Source organism: Phoenix dactylifera, chromosome 11 (genome assembly GCF_009389715.1).
Source record: "Phoenix dactylifera cultivar Barhee BC4 chromosome 11, palm_55x_up_171113_PBpolish2nd_filt_p, whole genome shotgun sequence".
Lineage (NCBI taxonomy): Eukaryota > Viridiplantae > Streptophyta > Magnoliopsida > Arecales > Arecaceae > Phoenix > Phoenix dactylifera.
The window spans coordinates 9,595,947-9,622,131 of record NC_052402.1 but is presented as its reverse complement, the minus strand read 5'-3'; the positions used below and the strand labels follow the sequence as shown (position 1 = coordinate 9,622,131).

The window sequence follows — 26,185 nt, the reverse complement described above, 5'->3', positions numbered from 1 at the left end:
GGAAAAGTGAATTTTCTACATGGTTAACTTAGCACTCCTACACTGTACTAGTATTTCTATTTTTTGGTCAATAAACTTGCTACTTTCCCTATCCAGAAGTATTAGAAGACGTTGTTGCCTGTGAAGATCGAGGTTTTTATCTTGGCATGAGATCTTGGTTTGTATCAGTGTTGGGCACCTACCAATATGATATATGTGAAAATCTCAACCTTATTATGTTAGCTGATAAAAATTGATAAAAATCTGAGACATTTATACTGGTCGATACTTTTCAATCTTTTTTATTTCCTTAAATATTTTTTAAATTAATAATATTTGAAATTAATGTTTAAATATGGTTCCTAATGTTGGATTTTCTTATATAGGTCAAGATGTCAATACCAGGATATGAAAATATTGACCGAGATCTCGAAAAATCTTGATTCTCTCCAAACTTCCAAGTTACCATCGTCAGCTGAGATAAACTGAAATCTTGGTTGATCTTGGTCTTGGCCACTCACAAAGATAACTGATATATCAAGATTTAAAAACCTTGGTGAGTGTATGGAACTTTGGATCTACGCAAGGTCCACAGCTTCCATTTACTTCGTTGAGGCAGTACTCTCCATTTCACTGACATCATACCATGATGGAGTAAGTCTGCATCATATCCGCTCATATTATGGGCCTATATATACCCCTTCCACTGAAACCCCATAATCTAACAAAAACCCCACGATCCGACAAGTTCCCCACATCATTAAAATTGGAGGCAGCTAGTCTGGTCTCATCTCATAATTGTTAAGTGGCCTCACCAAAGACATCATGATCCCAAGAAGCTAAGACAATGGCTGGATCAAGAAATCTGAAGCTGCTGCATGGCCTGAAGCTCAAACTTACGACAATCCACCAAAATGCATTGGCCTTTAGCCAGTCGTTACCCATTCAGGAAGTCTTCTGTGGCATTAGATCTCCAGCTGTTAAAAATTTGACGCAGTCAAACCAATTCTAATTCTCTGCTATTGCCAAACATGGTTCTTAAAGCGCTTCAAATCCTTAGCGAGACACTGGAAGCATACCATTTTAGTAGCCAGGAGTAAAACCTGGAATGCGTTGCGATACCAAGCAGGTAGAGTTCCCAAATCAACTAGTGCAAAAACAAATGAAAAAGGCAACATTAATATGCATGTCTGTGCGTGTTTGTGTGTTAGAGAGAGAGAGAGCACTTCTTTAACATTCAGTTTTCTTTCACTTCAAGCAATCAGCCTCCATAGTAGATAAACGCGTATATAATATGTCCACATCTTTGGCAGCTCATTTCTCAAGAGACATCAAGTCCAAACCTGCATCTAGATAGTTAACTAATTCGAAATAGAAACAACTTATAAGATCCAAACCAATATCTAAGAAACATATCTCAGGTGAAAACAGAGCATCTCTCGTTGGTTAAAGCTTCTTTAGGCTGGAGCCTCAGAACTTCTGTAAAATATATTGAGTAGCTTCAGGAATGGCTTCATGTACTCAAAGGTCTAGGCAGAATAAGGCGACCTTTAAGCATGCACAGAGAGTGAACATTTCCACCGAAAATAGCATTATCATTTGACAAATGGTAGGCATTGTACTTCAGCTCTGAAAGGCATGCTCGAGGGTGTGGTTTAAGTAAAAGCATGCTGCCTTGCGAAGACCTCATCTAGAGCACATTTCGGCTATGGTGATCTAGGAAGACCTACACAGCTGCAACTTGTAAAATAGAAATATAAGAAAAATCAGTGCACCGAAAAAGGAAAAAAGAAAAATAGTGCTCAGGATTGGGGGGAGAAAAAACAAAGCTGGCTAAAAACAACAGTACTATTATTATATGTTCTTAAATTTGCAGCAGAGGAGACTGAATGTATTACTAACACATGTAATTGATGAGATTATCTTGTTTCACTGAGCATGGTTCTAATTACATGAATTCAGTGGATGGCTTCTGGGTGTCGATGTTCAGGAACCACTTGTTTAGCATAGATTTCAGGTGTACCTGCATTAGTTCCCAATGTGACAGATAAGACTGACCCAATCAGCCATTACTAAAATCTGGTCCCAATCAGAATTCTGAATCAAACAGTTATCTGTATGTAGGAACCAAACATATGTTCAGATGAGACTTACCAGATCTTCCTCCATGACTATCAACAACACAGCCACTTTGAACTATGAGCTCTGACCTCTGACATGTAATCACTTTTCTCCAAACATTTGTCTAGAAGACGATCAAAGGGATGCTCTGTAATAGCGTGCAAAAGTATTGAGAGCATATATTGGAATACAAACAAAATATAAAGCAGAAAAGCCATTACTACCAGAAAGGACGAATTGTTGAGTCAAGGCGATGCTTCATTTTCTTTCTAAGCAGATATGTGCATCCTGTGCAGAAAATTTCTAAGTTCAAGCTGTTTCTTGAGCTGCTGAGTATGTTGAGAACTAGCAATCATCACAGTGACGTAAACAGTTGCCAAACCCTGCTGTGATCTCTATCACGTGGTCAGCAATCTTGTATCACCACAAAAACTGCTGGAATCTACATACAGATACCCATCAAATCTGGGGACGTAACTCCATTTTGAAAAAAGAACTTGAGATCCAGAAACAACTACAATAACCAAACATAAACAACTCTAACCCCCCCCCCCCACCAAAAAAAAAGGGGGCTTTCTTCTTTTTTTTTTTGTAAACAAAAAAAAGGAAGAAAGAAGAAGAATCAGTGACTAATCATTATCTGCCCAATTTAACCTCAAGCATATCCTGATAAACTCGATGTTTTTCATTTGAATAATGAACTTTTCAGTCTTTCAGCTTAACCTGCTTTCATTAAACTATGAAAAATGGTATTTTCACATATATGAGATAAACTCTAGGCGTGTAATCATGTAATTTCAATGTGCTAGTGATAGCTGCTATCTGATAAGACATGCATCCATTCAGAGGTAAACAGAAAAGAAGAGGAACTGGCACATACCAATACTTCAGGTGACAAGAATAGAACAGGGTATAGATTATAGGCATCCATATTTAAAATCATACAGGTTTTTTAGCATAGCAACAGCTCTATCAACATATGAACTATTCTATTACAATATTTACAGTCATATAATTCCAAATGCAAGATTTAGGGGATAAGACATGATCAGAATGGCATATTAGGCTTAAGCATGAAAGAAAAGGGGGGGAAAACATGTGCAGCAGGAAGTCATCCTGCTCACCAAAAAATCCATTCATGCAACCAAAAACTAGACTAGCCAGCAAAATCAGCTTCCATGGCCAAGAGTGAGCATGCCTGCAACTTTAACGCATTTTCACATCTTGTGAAGTGAAGCACTGCAAAATACAGACCAAAAACAACTAAATTCCAGGTGCATATTCTTCGGTTAAAATATAAACCAAGATCTTAGATGACAAAAGCATGTTGATAAAAATATGCTACTCCAATTAGTGGTGCAATTTGCTACAGATAAAAGCACCAACTTATATAAAAATATTTTGGATGAAATTTTGTAGCATGGCTTAACAACTTATTTTCAAAAACTCATGGAAAAGTCACATATATATAGATATATACATACATATATACATACATACATATATATATATACATACATACATACATATATATATATATATATATATATATATATATATATATATAGATAGATACATACATACATACATACATATATATATAGATACATACATACATACATACATATATATATACACACACACACATACATACATACATACATACATATATATATATATATATATATATATATATATATATATATGATCCTCCGGTTCTGTACACTGGCCCAGTCATCTCCCCACCATCATAAACAAGATCGGAACCAAACATCCAGAAGCCAGAGAAGCTACTGATTAATAGAACACAAAATGTTTACTTACCATGTGTCAAGACGGCTCCAACAACTCGAAGAAAAATGTCGGGACGATCTGATGAAATGATTAGTCCAAGGCCCTCATATAGTCGCTTTTGTCAAACATATCTATCGTGCCACATTTTACATTGGAGGTGGCCCGAAATAGAATTCTTCATGAATGAGGATCCATTCCACATAGCTGGGATAAGGCTCGATGGTTAAGATGATGGTTATGAGTTTCCATCTGTTAGTTAATTTTTTCTTGCTTCAGTTGGTCGGTGATTCAAGCATAATCTTGTGAGGCACTAAAGTGCCCAACATGTCATCATCAGCTCAAATGCTTCAGAGCTGAGTCTCACAGGTAGCTGAGACCTTTAGCTAGGAAACTTGTCTGTAAAACATGTTCAACTAATTTGAAGTTTTTTCTGTTTTATGTTGCCGCCTCATAAATTTGCCTGTGCGCAATCTTGTTGGCTTCCTTGCTCTAACAGCACCCTTTTTCTTTAATTTGTGCAGCTTTTCCTCCCTACCTTCTATATCAGCTTTGATGACTTTGTCTCTTTTCTCTCCTGGCAATAAAGCCAACCTGGCAAACTTCTTAGGTCTCACTTCCCCCAGTCGCTCGTGTATGTCCTTAAAGGCTGGAACAAGACCAGCTCTCATGAAATATCCCTCAGTGAGTTTCATTGAATTTGACTCAGGAAGAGATAATGCATCTTTCAACTCAAGGTCCATGCAGAAAGAAGAGTCCTTCAACCACATCCTAAGGGAGTGAGCTTTTGCCACAAGGACCCCACTACGAGTTTTACATGGTAAAAATGGCGAGCCCATCTCCCAAAGGTATGCTTTCAGGGTGTTGTTCAAGGAAACCATGTTGTATTCAGCAGTCCCTGTAATTAGAACAACAGACTTAGGTGACTCAGGAGACCCGTGCAGTGAAGCATCCTGTTGCAACATAAATAGTATGGTCAGATACCACATCCTGCAACAAGGAATGTAGGAAAGCAAATATATGTAAGCATATCCCCTGGTAATGGAACATGAGTAAAACAGTTGGAATTATTTGAAACAGATTGCAACAGATTCCAATATCTTCCTATCAGAAAAGATGTTGGTGTTATCATCTTTCAATAAAATTGTCTATCGATATGTGCACGATACATCAAAGGAACTTTATCCAAAATTTCATTCCACTAATGGTAAGCACTTCCAGGACCAACTCATAATCATTACCCAGTTGGTAGACCGTATATTTGATCATATCTTGGCATTAAGTTGGGTATGCTATGCGTATGGTGATTATATTTATGGCCTCCAAGCACCATTTATAATGCATCACTCTCAGACATTTTTTTAAACCTTCAAGGCATGCTCATTCCCCTTTTTACATTTCGTCTGCTCACACTGACTATGCTACTTATGTTTTACAAGCTCATGTGTCTTGCTTGGGGGCACCCTTATCTCCTCGAATTGAAAAGGCAAGATATTGCACCTCTTTCCAAGTCCAAGACCGAGTTTTGATTAATACCTGTTTTGTGTTAAAGATAGCTTGACTTTATTACCTCGTGTCTAACCTTAGGGCATTGCTTTTGGTGTCTGTACTCTATCATACATAAAAATCAAGTTGTTATGGTGGTCTAGAGTACTTTGGGGGGAAAAAAACTACACAGAACACATCAATATCAATCACCATATAGTTACTTCTAACTTCACAGCAGGTCACTCCCCAATATGCTATCCATTAAGTAACTAGTGCACTTCAAGACAACCCTAGCATCATGACTTTAAATATCTGATGAACAAACTTATGACCCATACTGCACCATGTGTTTGAGGGAGTGTTAAAATATGCTTGCATATAAGGTTGTTTGATATTGTGCATAAAACCACTTGATATCTTGCACATGAGATACAAAGGCAGATGGCGTATTGTAATTGAATATGCTGTACAGTTTGTAAACTAGGTGTGTATTGGGCTAACAAGCACCACCAACCACTCTCTTTTCAAGTAAATCACCATTACATTCAAACACTTCCTCTTCAACTAACATGCACCGTTGGGATAAGGTAGACATGCTGGTTTCTAAAATATTTTAGTCAGTGATGTTTGAAAATAAAGTGTTCTTCAGTTGTATGTTGCATGGTTATTCATAGAAAATTGTGTGCCCCACTGGTATAGGCTTGTTTTTTAAGAGGTCCTAGGGTTCTTGTCCCCATGGGGATTTTGCTGGAAATTTTAGGTCTGTTCTTCTTGATCCCGTGTGGACCTACTTAGGCTATTCCTTGTTGTGGAACCGACTGCAATTTGGGTTCAGTTCTGGTGCAAGTTAGGTCCTCTTCAGGTTTGGTTTGAGCATGCTTTGGGTCAGTTTGGTTCAGACCCTGTTGGGGATGGTTCTGGTAGAATTGAGGCCTGTCTTTGATCTTGTGGGCCTGGCTGAATGAAGCTCAACCTTGTGACAAGTGTTCGAGAAACCAGTCTGGCTTCTACGCCATTTGTAACCAAAGCTTGATGGTATGGAAAACTACTTTAGGGCCATATAGAAGGACCCATTTGCCTGCCTTCTATGCAGAATGGAGAGAAGAAGAAAAACAAAAACCAGCACCAACCCTGAAACCTTTTTCTTTAACCTGAAATTTCTAAATCCTAAAAGATGAAACCAAGAGTAAGATAACCTCCATGGCTGGCTTCACCATAAAACTCTGTTGCCTTCTTCTTCATCTTGTTACTCTTTCGAGAAAAGTTTTGTTCTGTCCTGTGAATATCTTGAGAGCACAGTTTTTATTATCTTCAGTTCTCTTAAGGAAAACCTAGCACCTAATTTTGATTACCCCAAGGGGAAATCCTGCTAACCACTGTCAAAATTGTATTAAATTTTAAGAGAAGAATACCATATTTTATTTGGATCACTTTGTTTCATAAGCCTACCCCTGCACATGAACAAGCTGGAAATCTGAAAATATTCTGACCTTGAAATGGAGACATTGGATCTCTTGTTGGGCGATGGCAGGAACCTTGGTCTACTTGAAGCTTAAGCAGCCATTTGAGCTTCACCTCATTATTGAGACTTATAATCCAATTCGATGCTTATGACCATGAAATTCATGGATGAGAACCATGTCAGCTTGATTTGGGATTTGATGCCTATTGTCTCAAACAAGAGCTGAACCCAATTTGTAACCCAACATGTTGCTTGAAATGTGAAATTCTTATTGCTAATGGGCTGATCTTGTACCAGTTCCCAAAATGATTTTTTCTTTTTGACACAACTTGGTATTTGCTATGCCTACTACCCTAAGCTGTTGGATATTACTCATGAAAATCCACCAAACCACACCCAATCTTGTCTTGCTTCTTGTGTGGCATCTGAAGTGAGTAATCACACTCCACCGCTTTGAGTTTGGTGAGTACAACCCATTCATGTGAAATGACAGGTGGAGTGGGCAGGTACACTTCATTGCCTTGAATTAGACGAGTATAACCTGTTGGTGAATAACTCAAAGGCTAGGCATCTTGGTGATTGGACTGGTCTAGTTTCAGTTTAAGTCACATCCTTTTGGAATTCACTTGCATGATAAGACCATTTTGTAATCGGACTAATTGCAGGCTACAGATTAAAAATGATCATCAAAAGGGTTGGGGCAGCTTACTTCATAGTTTTACACTGTGAGCCATCTTTTGCTGCTCTTTCTAGCTTTATAGAGGGACAAACATTGCGTGAAGGTTGCAACTTGTGATTAAAGATATTGTAGGTTGGTGATTGGTATCAAAGGTGTCCAAGGCATGAGCATATCTGTGGAGATCCACAAATTTCACAAGTCCTATTTTAACTAGATACCTCAACCATAACCTCGGCTGTTTAAACAGCAGTTCCTATAGAGCTTTTGTTACCTTAATTGATCAGTATCGAAAATGAAAAAGAGTAGCAAAGTACAAAAAGCATTGTTTGTCTTAAGAAAACTAACAGTATTTCTCAACATAAAATTATAAGTTATTACTTGATTACGTATAGGATTTAATTATTTTGACTTTTGAGGGGAGTGTTTTTAAAAAATTTTGCGAGTTTTAGGAAGCGCCTTAATATCTTGTCCTTCCACAATCAAAATTGTTAGTAAAGTACGAAAACATTGACTGACTTGAGACAAGTAGAGGTATTTCCCAACAAAAAATTATATAGGAATTTAACTATTCCGAGAAAGTATATTTTTAGAAAGATTTCATTTTAGGAAGCACCATAATACCTTGTCTTTCCACAAGCCAAGTTGTTAGACATGACTATTTAACCCATGTACATCTACAAGAGTTGCTAAAGTAGAATAATGGGATTTTTTGCATATGACCTGATCAATATTTACAACAGTAGACTTACATATAAAGGTATCATTTAAATAATCACTCACCAATAGATGTAATTGGAAGATGGGGTCTGAATTGATGATTTGAGGCAAGGTCTGCCAAACCGCTAGCGGAGCTCGCATCAAGTAGCGGCCGATTCAGTACGATGCCAATAAGCATTATATCAAGCAAGGGCATACCGAACTAAGAGGCGGGAGATGGGGAGAGGGAGGGAGGCTCATGGAGAGGGCGACAAGGCAGGAGAGGGAGGAAAAGAGAGCGAGGGAGGGAGGGAGAGGGAGCAGGAGAGAGAAGGAGGGAGGCTCATGGAGAGGAAAAGACAGAGGGAGGGATGGAGGTAGGGGGAGAGAGCAAGGGCACGAGGCGGGGGTAGGGGGCATATAGAGGGGGAAGAGGGAGAAGGAGAGGAAGAAGAGAGAGAGGGAGAGAGAGGAGGAGAGTGGAAGAGAGAGATGGGGCTTACCTCCATGTCAGTCGGCATTGGTCGATGTCGAAGAGAAACGAGAGCACAAGCAACAAGCAAGCGAGCAAGAAGCGAGAGTAAGCACCCTCTTGAAGGTTCAATCGAACGCAGGGTGAGGGGGTTTCTAAACCGAACCAACCCATCGAACTGTCTCGATTTGATGTTAGTTTTGTTTGGTATGGGACGAATTGCTCGGTTCGGGTTAGTTTGGCGAACGATGATTCGAGCTATTGAATATATCATACCGCCACTAAACTGCTTACAAACAAAAAATCATATGATTTGAAGATCTCTAGATTATGCATCAAGCGGTCAAAAATAGATAGTTATGATTTAACACCCATTTTTGATGGCTAAGGATATTGAATTCACATGATTCTTTCTCTGTAGGTAGTTAGAGGTAGTAGATCATATTTAACGACTCGAATCATTGGTGTTGGATCCCAATCTTCCAATTTTACCTAACCAAATTCGACTTCAAATTTGATCGACCAGATTTCAATCTCTCTCTACAGATATGTATGTAAGTACGTATGAAGTAGTTAGTAGAAGACATTTAAAAAATTACCATTGTTAGTAGAAATCATGACCACCAACAAAAAAGACATCCATAGTTGATAGTTAGATGTGCAAAAATAGGATTGAGCAAGTATAGGATGTGGCAATGGAACAAGGAAAAATAAGACCAAAGGGAGAAAAGAAATCTAGGAAGGCGAGATTATCATTTGGTAGCATAGTTTACCAAAAGTGTCTTACATTTTGTTTAAAACATATAACATGGTTTAAAAGATTAATTGATATGGCATTTTTCATGCACCCCAGAAATGGAGGTATCAGGTAATAAATATGAATAGACAATAAGACTAAGAAAACATGGAGTTTGCATGCAAGAACGCCTAAAAAATATGCAAAACCTTACCATCAAGCTTGAAAATACTTACTTGCATGTGGTCAAGCCATAACGTAAGTCCAACAAGAGCAGCACCAGCAGACAACTTTCGGAAATCAGCTCCCCAATCTTTTTCTGCAACCCTATATCATCAATATGGCCATCAAATGACTAGCACGAAGACACACACCACTCTGTAGGATACAACATCATCTAGACTATAATGTAATGAAGCTGCTGGATCACCTTAAATTATTGATAGCAGTAGCCTAGCTTATACAATCTCACTTATAATCAAGAAGTTTTGTCCAAGTTTATTATAAGTCCACCAATATATTATGTGAATCACCCTAGATTATCACAAGTAGGAAACTTTTTTAATTCATCTAGCATGTTCATCATCTTATTTATGCTTCTTCAGCATGTTTAATTGACCATATAAGCTCTGTGATTTATTTCAAGTGCTAGCTTTACACATCCTTCCTAAAATCTTTACATTAGTCAAAATGTCCTTGTTCTTGGTTAAAATGGTATACATATTTCAGTTATCATCGGAGAAGAGCTTTAAAACAGAAGAACACATGAGAACAAGAGAAAGATGAAGTACAAATGAAGTACAGATGAACATCAATAATAACAACAATAAAACTTAAGGAATATGTCAACCATGAAACTATAAGAAATCTTTAATCTAGAAAAGCAGCAATACAGGAAACACAATTTTGAGCAATAAGCACAACAAGCCAGTCAAACTAGTACTAGAGGGTAGCAGAAATAATCTTATATAACATCACTATGAATATTAGCTAATACTGCCTGCAAATGAAGAAAGCAGTTATACCAATCATCAACATTTATAAATATTGTGTTCATGCCGTCACTGGTTAATTTCAAAGTGACTAACAAAAAGATTATCTATGCCAAATACTGGCATGATATGAATAAAATATGCATCCATTTGACCAAGTACATAAAAAAAGACAAAAAGTGCCAGTGAAACCTTTTTCCCCCTCTAGTCTTGACTATCTAGATGGTTTCAAAATATGAACATAATTTTTTTTTCTGTTTTTTGAGCAATTAATTTAATTCTGCTGAACAAGTTGTCTTTTTACAAAACTTCTAAAGTACAAATTACAAATTCTGATAAGTTAAACTGCAAAGTCATATACTTTTACATATTGAAACTTTGAAATCACAACCTATCATTCTTTTTGTCTAGAAAGTACTTCATTAAAAGATTTTTTTTAGTATAATGGAGGGCCAAAGTTCACCAGATAGAAAAGATATACTATTATGACAAGCATTCTACCATTAAGATGTCATTTGGAAAGCAATAAATATTATTTCAATAAGCCAAAATCAAGTCAGTTACTATTGTAAGACTTTATGTTCAAGTAGCATGAGAGTCTAACATAGCAGTCATCTCACTTCCTAATGCTACCCTGACAGAATAATGGCATATGAAACAAACAATAACGCATAAGAATGTACTGAAAAATCATTACTGAAACAAAAATTATTTATGTGAAAATTTAGATAACAAATTATGAAATACCGAAACACATCATGGCGATATATGCTTTTCTTGATTGCTAGTTGGAAAATCCACGAAGCAGTGGCACGACGTTCATAGGCCCAGAGGAGGTCTTCCAAAGCATTGACAAAGTTAAAGGAAGCATTGTCTTCCATGGGCCCTAGTTCTTCGAGCAAATGGTCAACCTCCATGACCAGTGACCCAGCTTTTTCAGTCAGAAGCCTATAAAAGCAGAACATATGGTTGATTATTGATGTCAATCAGAGGAGAGCTGAATTTAGTAATAACAGATGAAGAAAATCACATTCTTTCGGAGAACTTCCTAAGGTGGCCACCCTACCGGATAGGAAGATCGAACCCAGTATCGCTTAGTGAATTAAGGAGAACCATTGCTTCATTGGTTTTCTCACACAAACTTGCAGCTCTAATAAAACATGTCCATATTCTATGGTCCGGTTCCACGCCATCTCTCTTCATCTCCAACAGCTTCATTATTCCCAAGTTATAATCACCATTTTTGAGATAGGCATCAATAACAGAACTGTATGGCAATGTACTGAGATCCAGGCCAGAACTTTTCAAGTTATTAAGCACATTTTCTGCCTCCTGAGGCTGCCCAGCAGTGCCATAAGAAACCATAAGCATGTGCATTGTAGCAATTGTCGGCTCAATGCCATCCTTTTTCATTAAAGATAGCAAGTGTTCGGCTTTAGAATGGTTACCAGAATTCCTATATATCTTCATCATTATGTGATAGAAGGAACGATCCAACCTATATCCCTTTGACCGCATACTTTCAAAAAGTTCTTCAGCTTGTTCCCACAGCTGTTCTTTACCACATGCAGCCAATAAGCTTTTGTAAGTATTTAGCTTGGGCTCGCAACCCTGCTTTCTCATCTCATTCAAAAGAGTAAAACCTTCTTCAGGTCTCCGATCTCTACTATACATCACCATAAGGGTATTATATGTAACCTCATCTGCTTTGAAGCCAGCTTCTTGAATACTCTGATATGTCTCTAACGTCTTCTTAAAATCCTCAATTGCTGTGTACATCTTAAGGAGTGAGTTGAAGATGGTAAGATCCGGTTTAAATCCAGCCTCTTCCATCTCAGCAACCATCATTTCAACATCCCTGACTCGTTTTCCACGGGAGAGCAAACCAATCATGCTTCTGTACATATGCAGAGTTGGCAAATACCCAGCTGCCTTCATACCATTATATATCTTCTTTACCTCAAAGATGTTTCCAGCTCTCACAAAGGCATCGAGCATTGTAAGAACAGTACTTTTACTTATCTTAAAATCCATATCTTGCAACTCCTGAACGACAACATACAGCTCATCAAGCCTCCCATCAACAATCAATGCTTGCATAAGACCATTAACAGAGTCTACAGATGGTGAAGGACCATTTTTCATCATCATATTAAAGACTGCTCTTGCTTGTTCATAGCGACCACTCTCAGCATATGCATATATAAGAGCATTCCAGATTTTCCTGTCAACAGCAGAAATCTGCCTGAGTTTCCAGACAAAGCTCTCAGCCTTCTGCCAGAGCTTTAGCTTTCCAAATGTCTCAATCAGAATGATATAAGTTGAAAGATCACTGAATGAAATACCAGCTTTTTCAGCCTGATCTACCAAATGATAAGCTGTCTCTGGGAATCTCATTTTACAGTATATATTAACCATACTCTCATAGATCTTCTGAGAAGGTTCAAGGCCAAGAAACTTCATATCAGAGAACAACTGAGAGGCTTCGCTGAGCAATCCAGCTTCTTCACAGCATGTGATCAAGTATTCAAACAGGCTAGAATTTCTGCCAAATGATCCAAAACCTAGCATTCTCATGTTGTTATACTCCTCAATAGCAGCTTCCATCTGCTGATTTTTACACAGCATCATTATGGAAGCCTCGGTTATCAAATGATTGGCATTGGGTGCATGTTCCCTCAGAAACTCAAGCAAAGCAAGTGCTTCCGTTTGCCTCTCCGATGCCACATAGGCATCCACAATAGCTAACAAGATATCATGATCAAACTCTTTGCCTTGCGAAACAGCCCTCTTTAACACTTCAGCTCCATGTACAAAGCATTTACCCTTGACAAGAAGTGCCAATATCACTTGTGGACACATCATACACACCTCCTCCATGTCCTTAATAACTTCTTCAATTTCCTCATCCTTGTTTGCTTGTACAAGAACCCCAAGCAAGGCCTCATACAGGCCATTGTCCAGCCAAAACCCATCACGCATCATAGCCCGGTACGACGCCATTGCCTTCCTAATCTCATTAGACCTCAAAAAAACATCCAACATGACTGAATAAGCTAGACGATCTGGCTTGATGCCCGACCGCACCATATGATCAAATGTCCGCTCTGCCTCGACCCGCATCCCAGCCTTGGCATACCCACAAATAAGAGCGCTGAAAGTCCTTAGAGTGGGCCTCACCCCAGCATCTACCATCTCCGACATCACCTTCCCTGCTTCAGTGATTCTATCAACCTTTCCAAGCGAATCAATCAGCACAGTATAGGTCACAGCATCGGGAGCACAACCGTTTGACTTCATGTCATCATACAATTGGAGGGCTAAATCAAGCCTCCCCTTTTTCCCATACATATGAATGATAATATTATAGGTTATCTCATCCTTCTTAAACCCTGCATCGACCAACTCCTTGCAAACCCTCTCAACCATTTCCACATTCCCCTGCTTGGCATAAGCAAACAGCAGAGAGTTATAGGTAACTGCATCCGGCAAGAAGCCCTTCTCACCCAATTCACGGAATAGGCGCGCCACCTCTCGGGTCATCCCACGCCGGCCGTACACTGATACCATGGCATTGTAGGTCCAGAGGTCGGGCTGGCAACGGGAAGCCTCCATGTCCTCGAAAACCCTCATCGCCTCCTCCAGTTTGGCGCCACGGGAGCAGGCGCTGATGAGGGTGTTGTAGGTAATGGTGTCAGGCCTGAGCCCGGACCGCCGGACCTCCTGGAGGAGCTCCAGGGCCGAGCCAGGGGGCAAAGATTCCGCCTTGGCCCTGGCATTGATGAGAGTGTTGAAGCTCACGAGGTCGGGCTCGAGCCCCCGGTCGCGCATCGTATTCAGCAGCTCCTGGACCTCGGCGAACCTCCCGGTCCGGGCGTAGACGCCCATCATGGCATTGAACACCTGGACGGAGGGCTCGCCGGTGTCGGAGAGGTGGAAAACCTCCTCGGCGAGGGCGTCCTGATGGGCGCGGCCGAGGACGGAGATGGTGATGGCGAGGAGCCGGGGGCCGGGGGCGTGGCGGCGACGAAGGGTGAGCCACTCGAACACCTCGAGGGCGCGGGCCCAGCTATGGCGGCCGACCCACTTGACGACGAAGGCGAGGTCAGTGGGGGTCATCTGGACGCCGCGGTGGTCAAGGACGTCCGCGACGAGGGCGGAGGGGGGAAGTGCGAGGATCCGGTCAGTGAGGAGCTGGACGCGCTGCCGCCAGTCCCGAGCGCGCTGAAGGGCGAGCTTCGACATCTTCTTGGACCGGGTCCGGAACTGCTTTCTGTCTAGGGTTTCGGTGGATTCTTCTCCTAGGGTTTCGGGGGGTTCTTCTTCCATGGTTTTTGGGGAATGGGGATCTGTGCTTGGGAGGTTGGGGGTCGGGACGGGGGGAGAAGGGGAAGGGAATTGAGTATGGAACGAGTGGTCGAGCTTGAGGTTGGGCCATCGCACCGAGGGATCGGCTCTGCTATACTGGAATTCACGAGGCTTGGAATGGTCTTCGGTGGTGGACGAGGTGGAGGTGGTGGCGGTGGCGGCGGCGACCGTTCGCCGGAGGTTGGGATGGGCGGGGAGGCGGGAGGAGGGGCTGGCGGCGGAGAGGGGGAGGGGTGGTCCCGCGAGCGCCATTAACGGCATGAAAGAGAAGCGTCGAGAGGAAGGAAGGAATGGAGGATGGAGTTCAGGTGCGAGGAGGGTATACGCGTAGCGGGAATGGATGTAGTGGCTGCGTTCAAGATGCTGGGACAAAGATCTAGCAAAGTAGAGTCTGGACTCTGGTCAACTTTTATTCAAAATTATTTTAAAACTTAAATATTAAAATTATTTTTTATATATATTATATAGGCAAATCCAATGGAAGCTTAATTTTGATTGTCTAATTGATTTGCCAGAAAATCTGGAATCGAGTGAAACTTATTTGGAGATGGTTACCGGTTTGAATTAATCTCTATTCAAGCTTGAATTAATAGTTAGCTGATTCAATAATTAAATTAATAAAATAAATGATATTTAATTATAAAATATTGTGAATATTTTATCATAACAATTTAACTTAGAAAATCAATTAAAACTTCTATATGGTAATATATGTAGATTATATCATATATTATTTTCAAGCCTTATCAAATTAAAACTAATCGAGTTTTCAAACTTAGTTTGCAACCAATTTTGAACCTATGAGCCAGATTCAAGTTTGATTCAATTAAATCTGAATTAGTGTAATTCAAATTTAATTTTAGGTGAACTCAACTTGAGCTCTAGTTTCTTAGATCGATAACCCTAAAGCAAGAGAGGATTATCGTGATACTTTAGAAAAGCAAAAAAGAAAAAAAAAACAATATCAAGAGTACTTAGATATGAGTTAGAGTTGTGGGGTTTATATACGATGATGTTCTGGTTAAAAACTGCATATTCTCTTTGAAATAGTTGGGTAGGCAGGTAGCAGACTTTAATCGTCCCTTAGGTCCAATCATTTATAAGAAGCTAGACTATCCTTTTCTTTTACCACTATTTTGTTAGAATTATCTAAAAAATTATTCTGACCACCGACTACCACAAATGCAGGATCTCTTAAAATCCCTTTAAAAGTAGCAAGACTATATTTTTCTTTTTTTTTATTTGGTAGTCTACTATATTTTTCTCTTTTAGAGCTACTTGAGGTTAGCTGATTGTAAGCTTATAACCATATTTTTCTCTTCACCTCATCTTCATGCCCATGCCTTTTTTTTTTTTTTTTTGCTTGGTAAATAACATACCTATATCTAATCAGCCTCAATAATTTTGATAAAAAAATAAATATATATTTTTTTCTATAGCATTTGTCACTAACCCTACCCCACACTGTCAACAATTTTTTCATTATTTATCCTAAGGCTAGGTCAAGCCTCCCTCCTTACTACTCGAGATATCATTTACAATAAAAAAAAATAACTACAGTCCCCCTCGAAAGCCTCCTACTTAACTAATAAACACCTTTTTCTATTTTTTATCTACATTATACCAGCTATTAACAATCTCCCCCTTCAAATAATCCCCATTTTCTTTTTCTCCAAAATCTAATCAGAGTTAGTGAGCCTAGCAATTAAGGTTCTAGAAATAGCTCGACATCCAAAATCTCAAACTTATTCTAGATTAGGAGTGAGATTAATGAATTTTGCTTAGCTATCAAAGTCATCATTAGTCAAGATAGCAAACAATAAGTGAGGAGTGTAGGAGGAGTGAATTCAATGTTCGCCCATAATTATATATCCAACCTACTTATGCAGGTGTTTATAAAATAATTGTACCAAGGGTAAATTGGAAAACTGCGAACTCATTGTGAATGGCAGCATTTTGTTAATTAATTTCAGGCCAGACTGGTTCTTCTTAGGCCTGGGCTGGCCCACTCCAACCACCAATATTAGTTCCTAGTGTAAGTAATTTAAAAATCAAAAACATGAAAATGATATGGTAGAGAAAAATTGCTAAAATTAGTTTTTAATTTGAGTGAAAAAACTTCTTTACATACTACTTGGCCTACCCCCTTAGGGTACCTAGAAAGGGCACCAAACTAGATTTTTTGTGCATTTTACGATGTGCAGATGGTTCATGAAGATAAAGGTGACAGTTTAATTAGGTTCAAATTTAGTATATAGAAGTTTAGATCATAAACCAGTTGACTTGTCTAAACCCATCTACTAAACCGGCTAGATTTCAAGTTTAGACCTATGATATGTTTAACTGGCTTTAACCTATTTAATAATTAGATCAGATCCAAATCCAATAATCCGGATAACTTGTTTAACCTGTTTGTTTGATCGGTTTAACTTGATCCAATTTTTTTATTATTTAGATTATGTGCATCAAGTCTGGGTTAGATGTTTAATAAAGAGATCAGATTTTGACCAAAATATGTGGGTTTCAATTACAAGATTTGTTTGACCCGGGCCGACAGCGACCCCTGCATGAAGGGCTTTATTGGCCATTTTATCCCTGCCCGTCGCTGGAAACCGGGTCAACGGTTACGCGAGGCATTTTCCTTAGGATTCTTGTCGGGCACCGAGATCTTGGAATATTGGATTTTTTTTCTCTCTCTGAGAGTTTTGTTCTCCCACTCTCTCTCTCTCTCTCTCTCTCTCTCAGGGAGTGCGGAGATTGGTGGGATGGGTTCAACGGCAAAGCGGGCCTCGGAGGTGGCAGCTCTGTTCGATCTGAAGCCTAACCCTGAAGGGGGTTTCTTCTCCGAGACTTTCAGGGACTACTCCATCACCCTCTCCAAATCTCAGCTCCCAACCCAGTGTAAGGCTTCTGATATTGGTCCTCTCTATTTGATTCTTCTCTTTGGCTTGGTCCTTCATCTTGCCGATTACTGTATTTTTGTGCAAAATGTCATCCGAGCTTGAAGTTACACTTAAATTTGCTCATATGGTTGTTGTCGGGTTTTGATTTTGCTGCTAATTTTTGTTAGCTTCTTTGTTGGTATTCTTTGGTTGCCGCAAATATTCGCTCTATTGACTGACTGAAGATTTACAATCAAGATTACGATTTAAACTTTGCTTGGATTGAAACCATTTCTTAGTGGTTTGGATGTTCCCTTTTATTTTGATTTCAGTCCCTCAAGTCTTTTTCATCATTTAATCAAGATCTTGCTTCTGCCCTTCAATTCTTATCGAACTCTCTCTCTCTCTCTCTCTCTCTCTCTCTCTCTCTCTCTCTCTCTCTCTCTCTCTCTCTCTCTCTCTCTCTCTCTGTGTGTGTGTGTGTGTGTGTGTGTGTCTGTGTGTGTGTGCGCGCGTGTGTGTGTGATTCACGTAAGGTCTTAGATGTTGTGTTGGGATTAATGGGCACAAAACTCACTGTATCCGGCTTACCAATTAACAATTGGTCTTATTCAGGCATTCCATCAAACACATCACAGGCATGAACAGATAAGCACAAAGACACCAAATTTACGTGGTTCGGCAGCAAGTGCCTACATCCACGGGGAGGAGGAACAATCCACTATATCAATCTTCCCAATAGGGTACAAGCATAGATACATAAGAGCCCAAAATATGGACTGCCAAATGATCACAATAGGAGGCAATATAAAACCAAATATAAAGCAAGAAACAACCTGATCGGATCACCCTTCTGCAGCCACAATGATAGATCAAAAGTGTAGTATGCAAATCAACCTTTCTACGGCTCCAATGGTAGATCAAATGAGTATCAAAACCATACCTTCCCTTGTTGCAATTTCTGTGAACAGCAAAGAAGAAAGGGGCTCACGGAAACAGGGAAGCCACAGGAAGAAGCCACGGCTGAAGAAGGGAAGAAGGAAGAACGCCTCCAGCGAGTGAAGACAGAAGGGAAACCAAGTCAGATGTTGCCAGGAGACCGAGAGCGCATGAGAGGAAGAAGATGGGAGCGGCGGCGGCTGAAAAACCCTTTCAACCTAAAAACAAAACAAAGCCCTTCATCCCACGGGAAACAGGTAACATGTACCTTTTATATAATGAAATGTCATTTTGCAAATAGGTCCCTCTCAAAGCCACTATTTGGAGCAAAGTCCAAAATAGTCAACATGTTGCAACTCTTTGAGATCTCAAACCTAACTCTGAAGGATGATTCTACTTAGAGACATCCAAAGGCTTCTCTATAGCAAAACCCAGTTGGTCAAATTCTCATTCCTATTGTTTTTCCATTAACTTCTTTGCTAAGTTCCATGCCTCAGATATTCCCTAGTTTCTTATTTTTGGGTCATAGCTTGATTCCTTTTCTCAGTTTTCTTCATTACCAAATACAGCAAGATATTCTGATATGGACTCTCTCTATTTCATCATGTTTTTTCGATTTTCTTTTTGTTCTTTTAATTGAAAGGGAGGGACTAAACCTATCAAATTTTATTGAGAAAATATTTACAAGAGTAGAAAGGAAGATACAAAATGCTGATGAAGCAATCAAGATCGAATAGGAGATAAAACATTACACAGTAAGTGATGCAACACATGATGCAGCAGTAAGTACTATGACTAGTTGGACCATGCCAAGTTTCGCAGGAGCAAGCAGATTCATGGGTGAAGAATCTGATAAGCAAATATTTGATTTTATTTCCATTTCATGAGAGAACATGTGATCGAATAGGATTCAAAGGTTGTCTCCTGATTTTCCTTTAAATTTTCCATTGGAGATGGCCAGATTTCTATATTTGTAGTAGAATGATTCTAGTGTGTTTCCTTAGTATTGAGTCCTATTGGAAGTATGATTTTGTACTAGGTTTAAGACCCAAATTAAGGTTAGGGGTCATGACCTATATATATATATATATATATATATAAGGCATCATACAAGGTAGCTTTTTGACATATTGATGAAATTTCTTGGAGAGAAAGGACCAAACGAAGGGTTCTTCAATCTAGTTTGCTTCTATTTATGTGTTGATCTTTGAAGTATAATCCTGGCTATCAAATTGCTCTCCACCCTTATCGCTGCCTCAGTAAGGATTGAGCGTCCTTGGCTTTAGAGCTTCCAAGGCTGCCCCAATCTTCAAAAATCCCTTCCATGCGACAACTTCAGAAGTTCTAGACTTCTGCAAGAAGATTCTGCTATTCCTTTGATTCCTTAAACTCGACACAATACTAGTGCCAATTTATCCCAAGCATACCGGCATCATTTCCTATTCCTCTTTTTTCTCCAAATTGTCCATAATGAAAGCACTGAAGGTGGAACCCTTTTGAACTTCCAATAGATTCTTAATCTGCATCCATAGGCTTTTAGTCAATGGGCAGTGTAGAGGAATATGATTGATTGTCTCAGTATTCCTACTACAGAAACAACAACTGTTGCTAATTTTCCATCCTTTCCTGGCTAAAACTTCATCAGTATGCAACCTATTCTTTATTTCTAACGACATGAAAATTCATACTTTTCCAGAGCTGCACTTTTCCATAGTGAATGGTAGAGGCACATGCCAATCTTCCAAAGTTTAGGAAACCATACAAACTTTTCACTATCTTCCTGCGGTCTTTGGATAATTTCCAGAAAAGTGTGTCAGTTCCCAAACCAGCTCTGGTAGAGATCAATATGTCTCACATTTGCGACCGCTCTTCACGTAATTAGGGGCCCTCTAAATGATATAACCAGATGTTTCTTCCTCTATTCCATTGGTCAGCAGTAGGTGTGAATGGCTTGACTACTGCCTGATATGAGTTGGAAATATTGGACAGGGGCAAGTTATTAATTCAGTTGGCCTCCCAAAACCTGACTACTGTCTATTTTCTTAATTACTCAAGCTGGAAGTTTGAAGTTAGACATGAAATGAATCGGCAGATTAGTTAACAGTAAGCACAGCTTTGATAAGAGAAATTCTTCCGGCAATGGATAGTAACTTCTCTTTCAAGCTTGCCTATCTTTTATCTGCTCTTTCAATGATATGCTGCCATTGGTCTTTTTTTTTTTCAGTTTTTATTGCTTAGGGGAAGCCCCAAATATTTGACAGGGAGTTGATCTAACTTGCAGTTAAGCATCAATGAGAATTCTGTGCTTCTTGCTGGTATTCATCAAGATAGATTAGAGCTTTTATGAAAATTTATCTTCAGTCCTGAGAGCAATGCAATGTTGTATAGAATAACCTTCGCAGATAAAAGTTTCTCCTCATTAGGCTCACAGAATAAAAAGGGTGTAGTCCGCTTACTGTAGGCTAGTAATTCCTTCTGCTGTACCCAAAGGATCTATTTCTTTGATCAATCCTTGGTGCCTAGAGGATCCTTGTAAGAACATCCAGTGGTAGATTAAAGAGGAATGGGGATAGAGGATCCACTTAACAAATGCCTCTTCCACATGATATCCAATTTGCAGCTTGTCCACTAACAAGGACAGCAACCTTGCTTGAAGTAATGATTGGGTTGTTCCAGAGTGCTGACTGGGATGAAAAGCCTCTGTTCTCAAACACTGAGAAGATAAAGTTCCAATTTAGCTTCTGAATGTTTTTTCAAAGTCCAATTTGCATAATATTCCTCCATTTTTTGTCCTTCAATGGTAGTGCTGGATTTCATGAGGACATAAGAAATTATCCAAGATAGTTCTGCCCCTTATGAATCCAGTTTGTGCTTTGTGAATGAAAGAATCTAAAAGAGGTGCTAATCTAGACTACCTAGTCATTTTGTAATTTCAAATGGTAGGTTTTTGTAGAATTTTTCTTTTTCAAAATATGAACTTGGAAAATCATTTGAGTGCACCACTGCACAAGGGATGTGGCTGTTGTTGATCGTAGTCAGCTTATTAGAATGAACAGCTGCTATGATTTATGGCTTCTTTGTTGGTAATCTATGTTGAAGCATAAGCTAATTGATATTTAATTCGTTCGAGAAGCTTATGGTCACTAATTTACAATCAAATAGACTGGAGGACTGACATCCCCACAAACATACACATATATATATGGGGACAAAAGGACCCCCATGCCCTATATTAGATATCTGTACACGCATGGGGGTATTTTGATCATTTGTCAGATGCAACTAATGCACTTTTCTGCATTGACTGTTTCACTTCTTAGTGCATTGATTGCACCTATCAAATGACAAAACTACCTTGTGCAAGTACGTTCATCTAGTGCAATACATGGTGGTATTCTTGTCATCTATAGGTAGGAACAACCAAGCTGGTTGTTCCCTGGGAACAAAATAGTCACCCCCTATATATGTGTTATGTGCTAATCCTTGATCCAACCCAATCCACTTATAGCCCTGCTTGTTCCTTTATTTAGTGTTTCTTTTTCCTTTTTAATACCCAATTATAGCTAGAATACTATGCTTGTCTATCTTATTCCACTATGCCCGAACTTTTGGTTCCAAAGCTCCTTCCTTCTCTGGCTTCCTTTGGTACCTTCTATGGTAAAATCTGCATGTCACACAAACAAATGTGTTAGATGATGAAAAATAAAGAACACACATAGACTTCCCATGTTAATATTATTGGGCTAAGGTTGCCTCCAGGAACCTTCCAGTATCTGTTCCCAGGCCTGCAATTTCTCAGCTTAATGGACAAATTTAGCAAACAGAACAAGCTTAAATATTGTCGTCCTTTGAAATTTCCAGTGGCTCTGGTGAAGCCACTTTTGTCCCAACAACTTCAGTACATCAAACCCTTTCGAGCTATGAACTTTCTGGCTACTTTTGGCATAATTTATATTGCCTTTACTTGCAACATGTCACCCCTTCCATTCTCTATATCAAATATACATTGTAGAAAGGTCTCCCGGGCGTGTGTTTTCATATTCCTCATCATATCATAAATTGAATTCCCTTGACCACATAAGTAATTTTGGATTTGCAAATCATTCTAATCAAGGATGCCCACAACTTAATGCATAAGGGGCTCATTTAATCACTTGCGTTGTTGTCTTGTCTTCCCTAATTTATTAATCTGTCATCTTAGTTGCATGTCTGACTGTTCCTTCACTCTTAAACTCTTTCAAGTTTTAATAATTATAGGCTGGCAAACTACTTGGTCCTTCGTCTTCATCCAGCGAAATTAAGCCTTCTGCTTCATCTAATCATCTACGTTTAGACTTTAAGGCACGTTTCCTTCACTTTCTAGTGATGGAATTGACAATTATGGGCATACTTCGATAATAACTTCTCCCCACATCATATAGATCTACTCGAAGTTAGGGATGCAAATGGGCCAACCTTTGATCAACATTTCACATTGTTCCGGCTGGGTCATCGAGCTGGCCCTATTAGAAGAAATGGATAACCCTGGCCCTGGCCCAGTCCACTTGCATCCCTGCTATGATGTTTTACTGATATCATTTTTGCCGTATCAGTCAGAATTCCAGTACCCTGGTCAAATTCTTTTCTAGTATGCTTTTAAGGGAGTCATAAAATAGGTGGTAAGTAATTGTCAATGCAAAGGATTTTATTGATGGATATACAAGAAGATGGGTTTAGCAAACGTGCATATTTATGAGACTTGTTACCAGCAGAATTGCAACTGGCCTGAAACAGAACGATTCATAACGCGATCAGTGAAATTCCTGCAGATAAATGACTTCAAAAATTCTCCCTTTTGTAAATCTCATTGTGGCCCATGGAACTTTCCTGGATTCTCTCTCTCATTTGCCTTAATATCCTACATGTTTTTTTAAAATTTGAAGTACCTGAGCATTTTCAATTGGTTGGAAAAAACTATTGATATAAAAAAAGATATACTGAAAAATGAAATATGTCAACTTACTCCAAATTAACCTAGTCATTTGTAAAACACAGGAGTTAACTCGAACACATGCAAAACACAGGTTACTAGTTAGAAGCTTGAACCAGAACTTACAATATAACCATGCTTTTGGCAAGTAACAGCTTTTCACTGGTAAGTAGGAACAGCACATTTGCAGAGTTTAGTTTGAGAATTCCTCATTGCCATATAATGTTTTACGGTCAAAGTAACGACTCTTTAAGATTAGACATTAGCAGAACAATTTATACCATTTACAGGGCAATTCAACAAAAGTCTGTACATATAATTGCCTATTTTACTGTTTCTAGCTGAATTGGATGGTGTATTATTGTTCAAAGGTGAAAGAAGGTTGCGCCCAAGTAGCCAAATCATTTTGGAGTCATTGCTTTTGCTTTCCACTTTCAGAATTTGTTTTCCCTTTAGGTTGCCATCCACCCTTGATCAAACTCCAATAGAATCTTGATCTAGCCTTAGGAATTCAAAAGACTGGCAGCAACTGCAGACGTATCTCTTATGACGAACAAGTGGTGTAGGGGAGTAAGTCCTCATTCATTGGGCAACAGCATATTTCTTTTTGATATTGATTATTTGAGTATATTAGCTTCTAACTGAAGCTTTTGCAGATAAGATTGATCGTCCAGTAAGCACAGCTATCTACTACATGCTGCCATCGGGAAGTGTATCAAGCCTCCATCGCATCCCTTGCTCTGAAACTTGGCACTTTTACATGGGAGAGCCTCTCACGGTTTGGAAACTGAGTTCTGCGCACTTAAAACTGCATGATACACACATGCTGATTTATGCTTTATGGCTCATTGATCTCAATTTCAACCAGGTGTTTGAGCTACATGAAGATGGCCACACCGAACTGACCGTCCTTGGCCCAGATCTAGATGCTGGCCACCGACCGCAGTACACTGTGCCACCAAAGGTGTGGTTTGGTTCATTCCCAACCTTGGATGTTGAGTCCTTTGCATCTGATGGCAGTTTTCTTGTCGAAGCTCCGAAAAGGGACCCTGAGCTGCATTATTCTCTGGTTGGGTGTACCTGTGCCCCTGCCTTTCAGTTTGAGGATTTCGAGTTAGCCACAAGGCATGAGCTGAAGGCCCTTGCTCCCCATGCTGAATCGATCCTCAACTACCTTATCCTTCCTAGCTGAAGAAAACCTTTGCATGAGTTTATTTTTGTCGTTCAGTTACAATAATCTGTATCAGCTATATAAGTTGCGGCAACAATTTGCTTCAAGATGAAATGACTTTTTCCAGTACAATAGATGGACTGTGTATTAAGTGGCCACAGTGGCTTGAATACTTCCTTTATAAATTATATTCCTCTGCAAAATGAGGAGTTCTGATTGAGAATTTTCAGTAAATACACCCAGGATTTAACTGTTTTAGAGCGGTTTCCCTTGTTTACTTCCAATTTTATCAACATTAAGCAAAGTTAAGTTAGTGTCTTTTAGATCCTTGCAGCAATCTCTTTCAGCTCTACTTGATCCATGGGTTGGAAACAAGGAGCACGTTGACCTAGAATCCATATAATTCAATTTACAGGGTGAATTTTTTATATATGTGTATATATACAGGGCGAAGAAAAATTCTAACTTTCTATAGCATTCTCCTTCAACTAGTTCCTAAATGTCACCTTAGTCAACTGTCCGGCCTTGACATTCTACAATTTACTCTCGGTCTACAAATGGGGTACATGAAAAAAAAAAATAGTAAAAGGAATCAAAGGACCTTGACATCATACCTTTTCTTAGAAAAACTGATAATTCCAATTTTTGAAATATATTTACCAATATTAAAATTTTAGCTCCTTGGGGGACGATTAAATGTAGCCCGATGATGCTAAATAGATACAAATGATGAAAGCAATTGGTATACCGACCAGGTACCTAGGTTTGTATAACAAATATTTATCAACCTTTAATTCCATCAAGATTCTTAAAGGTGAGATAATGCACCAAGAAAGAGTGGATCGACCTAAAAGCAAGCGAACCAGCTAATAAGTTATGATCTGTTACAACTAAAGTTTAACATGGACTCTCCATGAAGTGATCTTCTGAAGCACAACCTTTGAAACCCAGAGTTTTACTATTTATTGTCAGAATTTCTTCTTTCTTCAAAATTTACATCCACAAAAGCTTAAAACATTTTTTTCTGACCGTCTTAGGATATAATAAGTGAAAAACAGCAGCATTATATTCATATTCTAATATTTATTTTAGTTATCCAAATTTATTTTACATTCCGGGCTAATCAGAACTACATATTAGCTGAAATTCATATTTCAAATGGTAAACTTCTAGTTTTGCATCCTTGGCTCCTTTTGATCATCGATGTTACATATAGTAATTTCTAACTGAACAGAAGAGCACAAAAACACTATAAGCCCAGCATTCCTTTAACACAAGGACGTTTTGGAACATAGTATATCATATCAATCGCGGATAAACTAAATTCATACTTGGGAGCATTTGACGATAGCTTGCAGTCTTGCAACTTGAAAACCCATAAAATCAGAGAAAACTGCACTAACAGACGCCTGAACTGTTGCAATTTTTTTTTTATTCTAT

At 39.1% G+C, this 26,185-nt stretch overlaps 2 protein-coding genes across 8 annotated transcripts; one reads left to right on the top strand and one right to left on the bottom strand.

The window, feature by feature from the left end:
• Positions 1-1,205: 1,205 nt before the first annotated feature.
• On the bottom strand, positions 1,206-15,145 carry LOC103703300 (pentatricopeptide repeat-containing protein At3g18110, chloroplastic). Of its 6 annotated transcripts, none has more exons than XM_039131529.1 (9): positions 11,483-15,145; positions 11,164-11,364; positions 9,661-9,751; positions 3,925-4,844; positions 3,225-3,339; positions 2,325-2,542; positions 2,134-2,248; positions 1,882-2,002; positions 1,206-1,713 (listed from the first exon to the last, which is right to left on the bottom strand). In XM_039131529.1, the coding sequence occupies exons 1-4, from the start codon at positions 15,043-15,045 to the stop codon at positions 4,308-4,310; spliced, it is 4,392 nt and encodes a 1,463-aa protein (XP_038987457.1). In that variant the 5' UTR covers positions 15,046-15,145; the 3' UTR covers positions 1,206-1,713; positions 1,882-2,002; positions 2,134-2,248; positions 2,325-2,542; positions 3,225-3,339; positions 3,925-4,307. The 6 variants fall into 6 exon arrangements, with proteins under 6 accessions (XP_038987457.1, XP_038987459.1, XP_038987458.1 ...); XM_039131531.1 differs by having other exon boundaries at positions 1,206-1,719; positions 1,932-2,002; XM_039131530.1 differs by having other exon boundaries at positions 1,932-2,002.
• A 2,271-nt stretch (positions 15,146-17,416) lies between these two features.
• LOC103703299 lies at positions 17,417-24,997 on the top strand. 2 transcript variants are annotated; one of them, XM_039131525.1, is made up of 4 exons: positions 17,576-17,685; positions 18,638-18,862; positions 24,231-24,352; positions 24,443-24,934. In XM_039131525.1, exons 2-4 carry the CDS (start codon positions 18,790-18,792, stop codon positions 24,764-24,766), a joined length of 519 nt encoding a protein of 172 aa, XP_038987453.1. In that variant the 5' UTR covers positions 17,576-17,685; positions 18,638-18,789; the 3' UTR covers positions 24,767-24,934. The 2 variants fall into 2 exon arrangements, with proteins under 2 accessions (XP_008784334.2, XP_038987453.1); XM_008786112.4 differs by lacking the exon at positions 18,638-18,862 and having other exon boundaries at positions 17,417-17,685; positions 24,443-24,997.
• Positions 24,998-26,185: the final 1,188 nt, after the last annotated feature.

Coding starts and splice junctions, on each gene's coding strand:
- LOC103703300 (XM_039131526.1), bottom strand. CDS start 15,045: ATGCCGTTAATGGCGCTCGCGGGACCACCCCTCCCCCTCTCCGCCGCC. Junction 11,365..11,482: donor GGGTTCGATCTTCCTATCCG/GTAGGGTGGCCA, acceptor CTGCTTTTATAG/GCTTCTGACTGAAAAAGCTG. Junction 9,752..11,163: donor TATCGCCATGATGTGTTTCG/GTATTTCATAAT, acceptor TTGATGATATAG/GGTTGCAGAAAAAGATTGGG.
- LOC103703299 (XM_008786112.4), top strand. CDS start 17,550: ATGGGTTCAACGGCAAAGCGGGCCTCGGAGGTGGCAGCTCTGTTCGAT. Junction 17,686..24,230: donor ATCTCAGCTCCCAACCCAGT/GTAAGGCTTCTG, acceptor AAGCTTTTGCAG/ATAAGATTGATCGTCCAGTA. Junction 24,353..24,442: donor ACATGGGAGAGCCTCTCACG/GTTTGGAAACTG, acceptor AATTTCAACCAG/GTGTTTGAGCTACATGAAGA.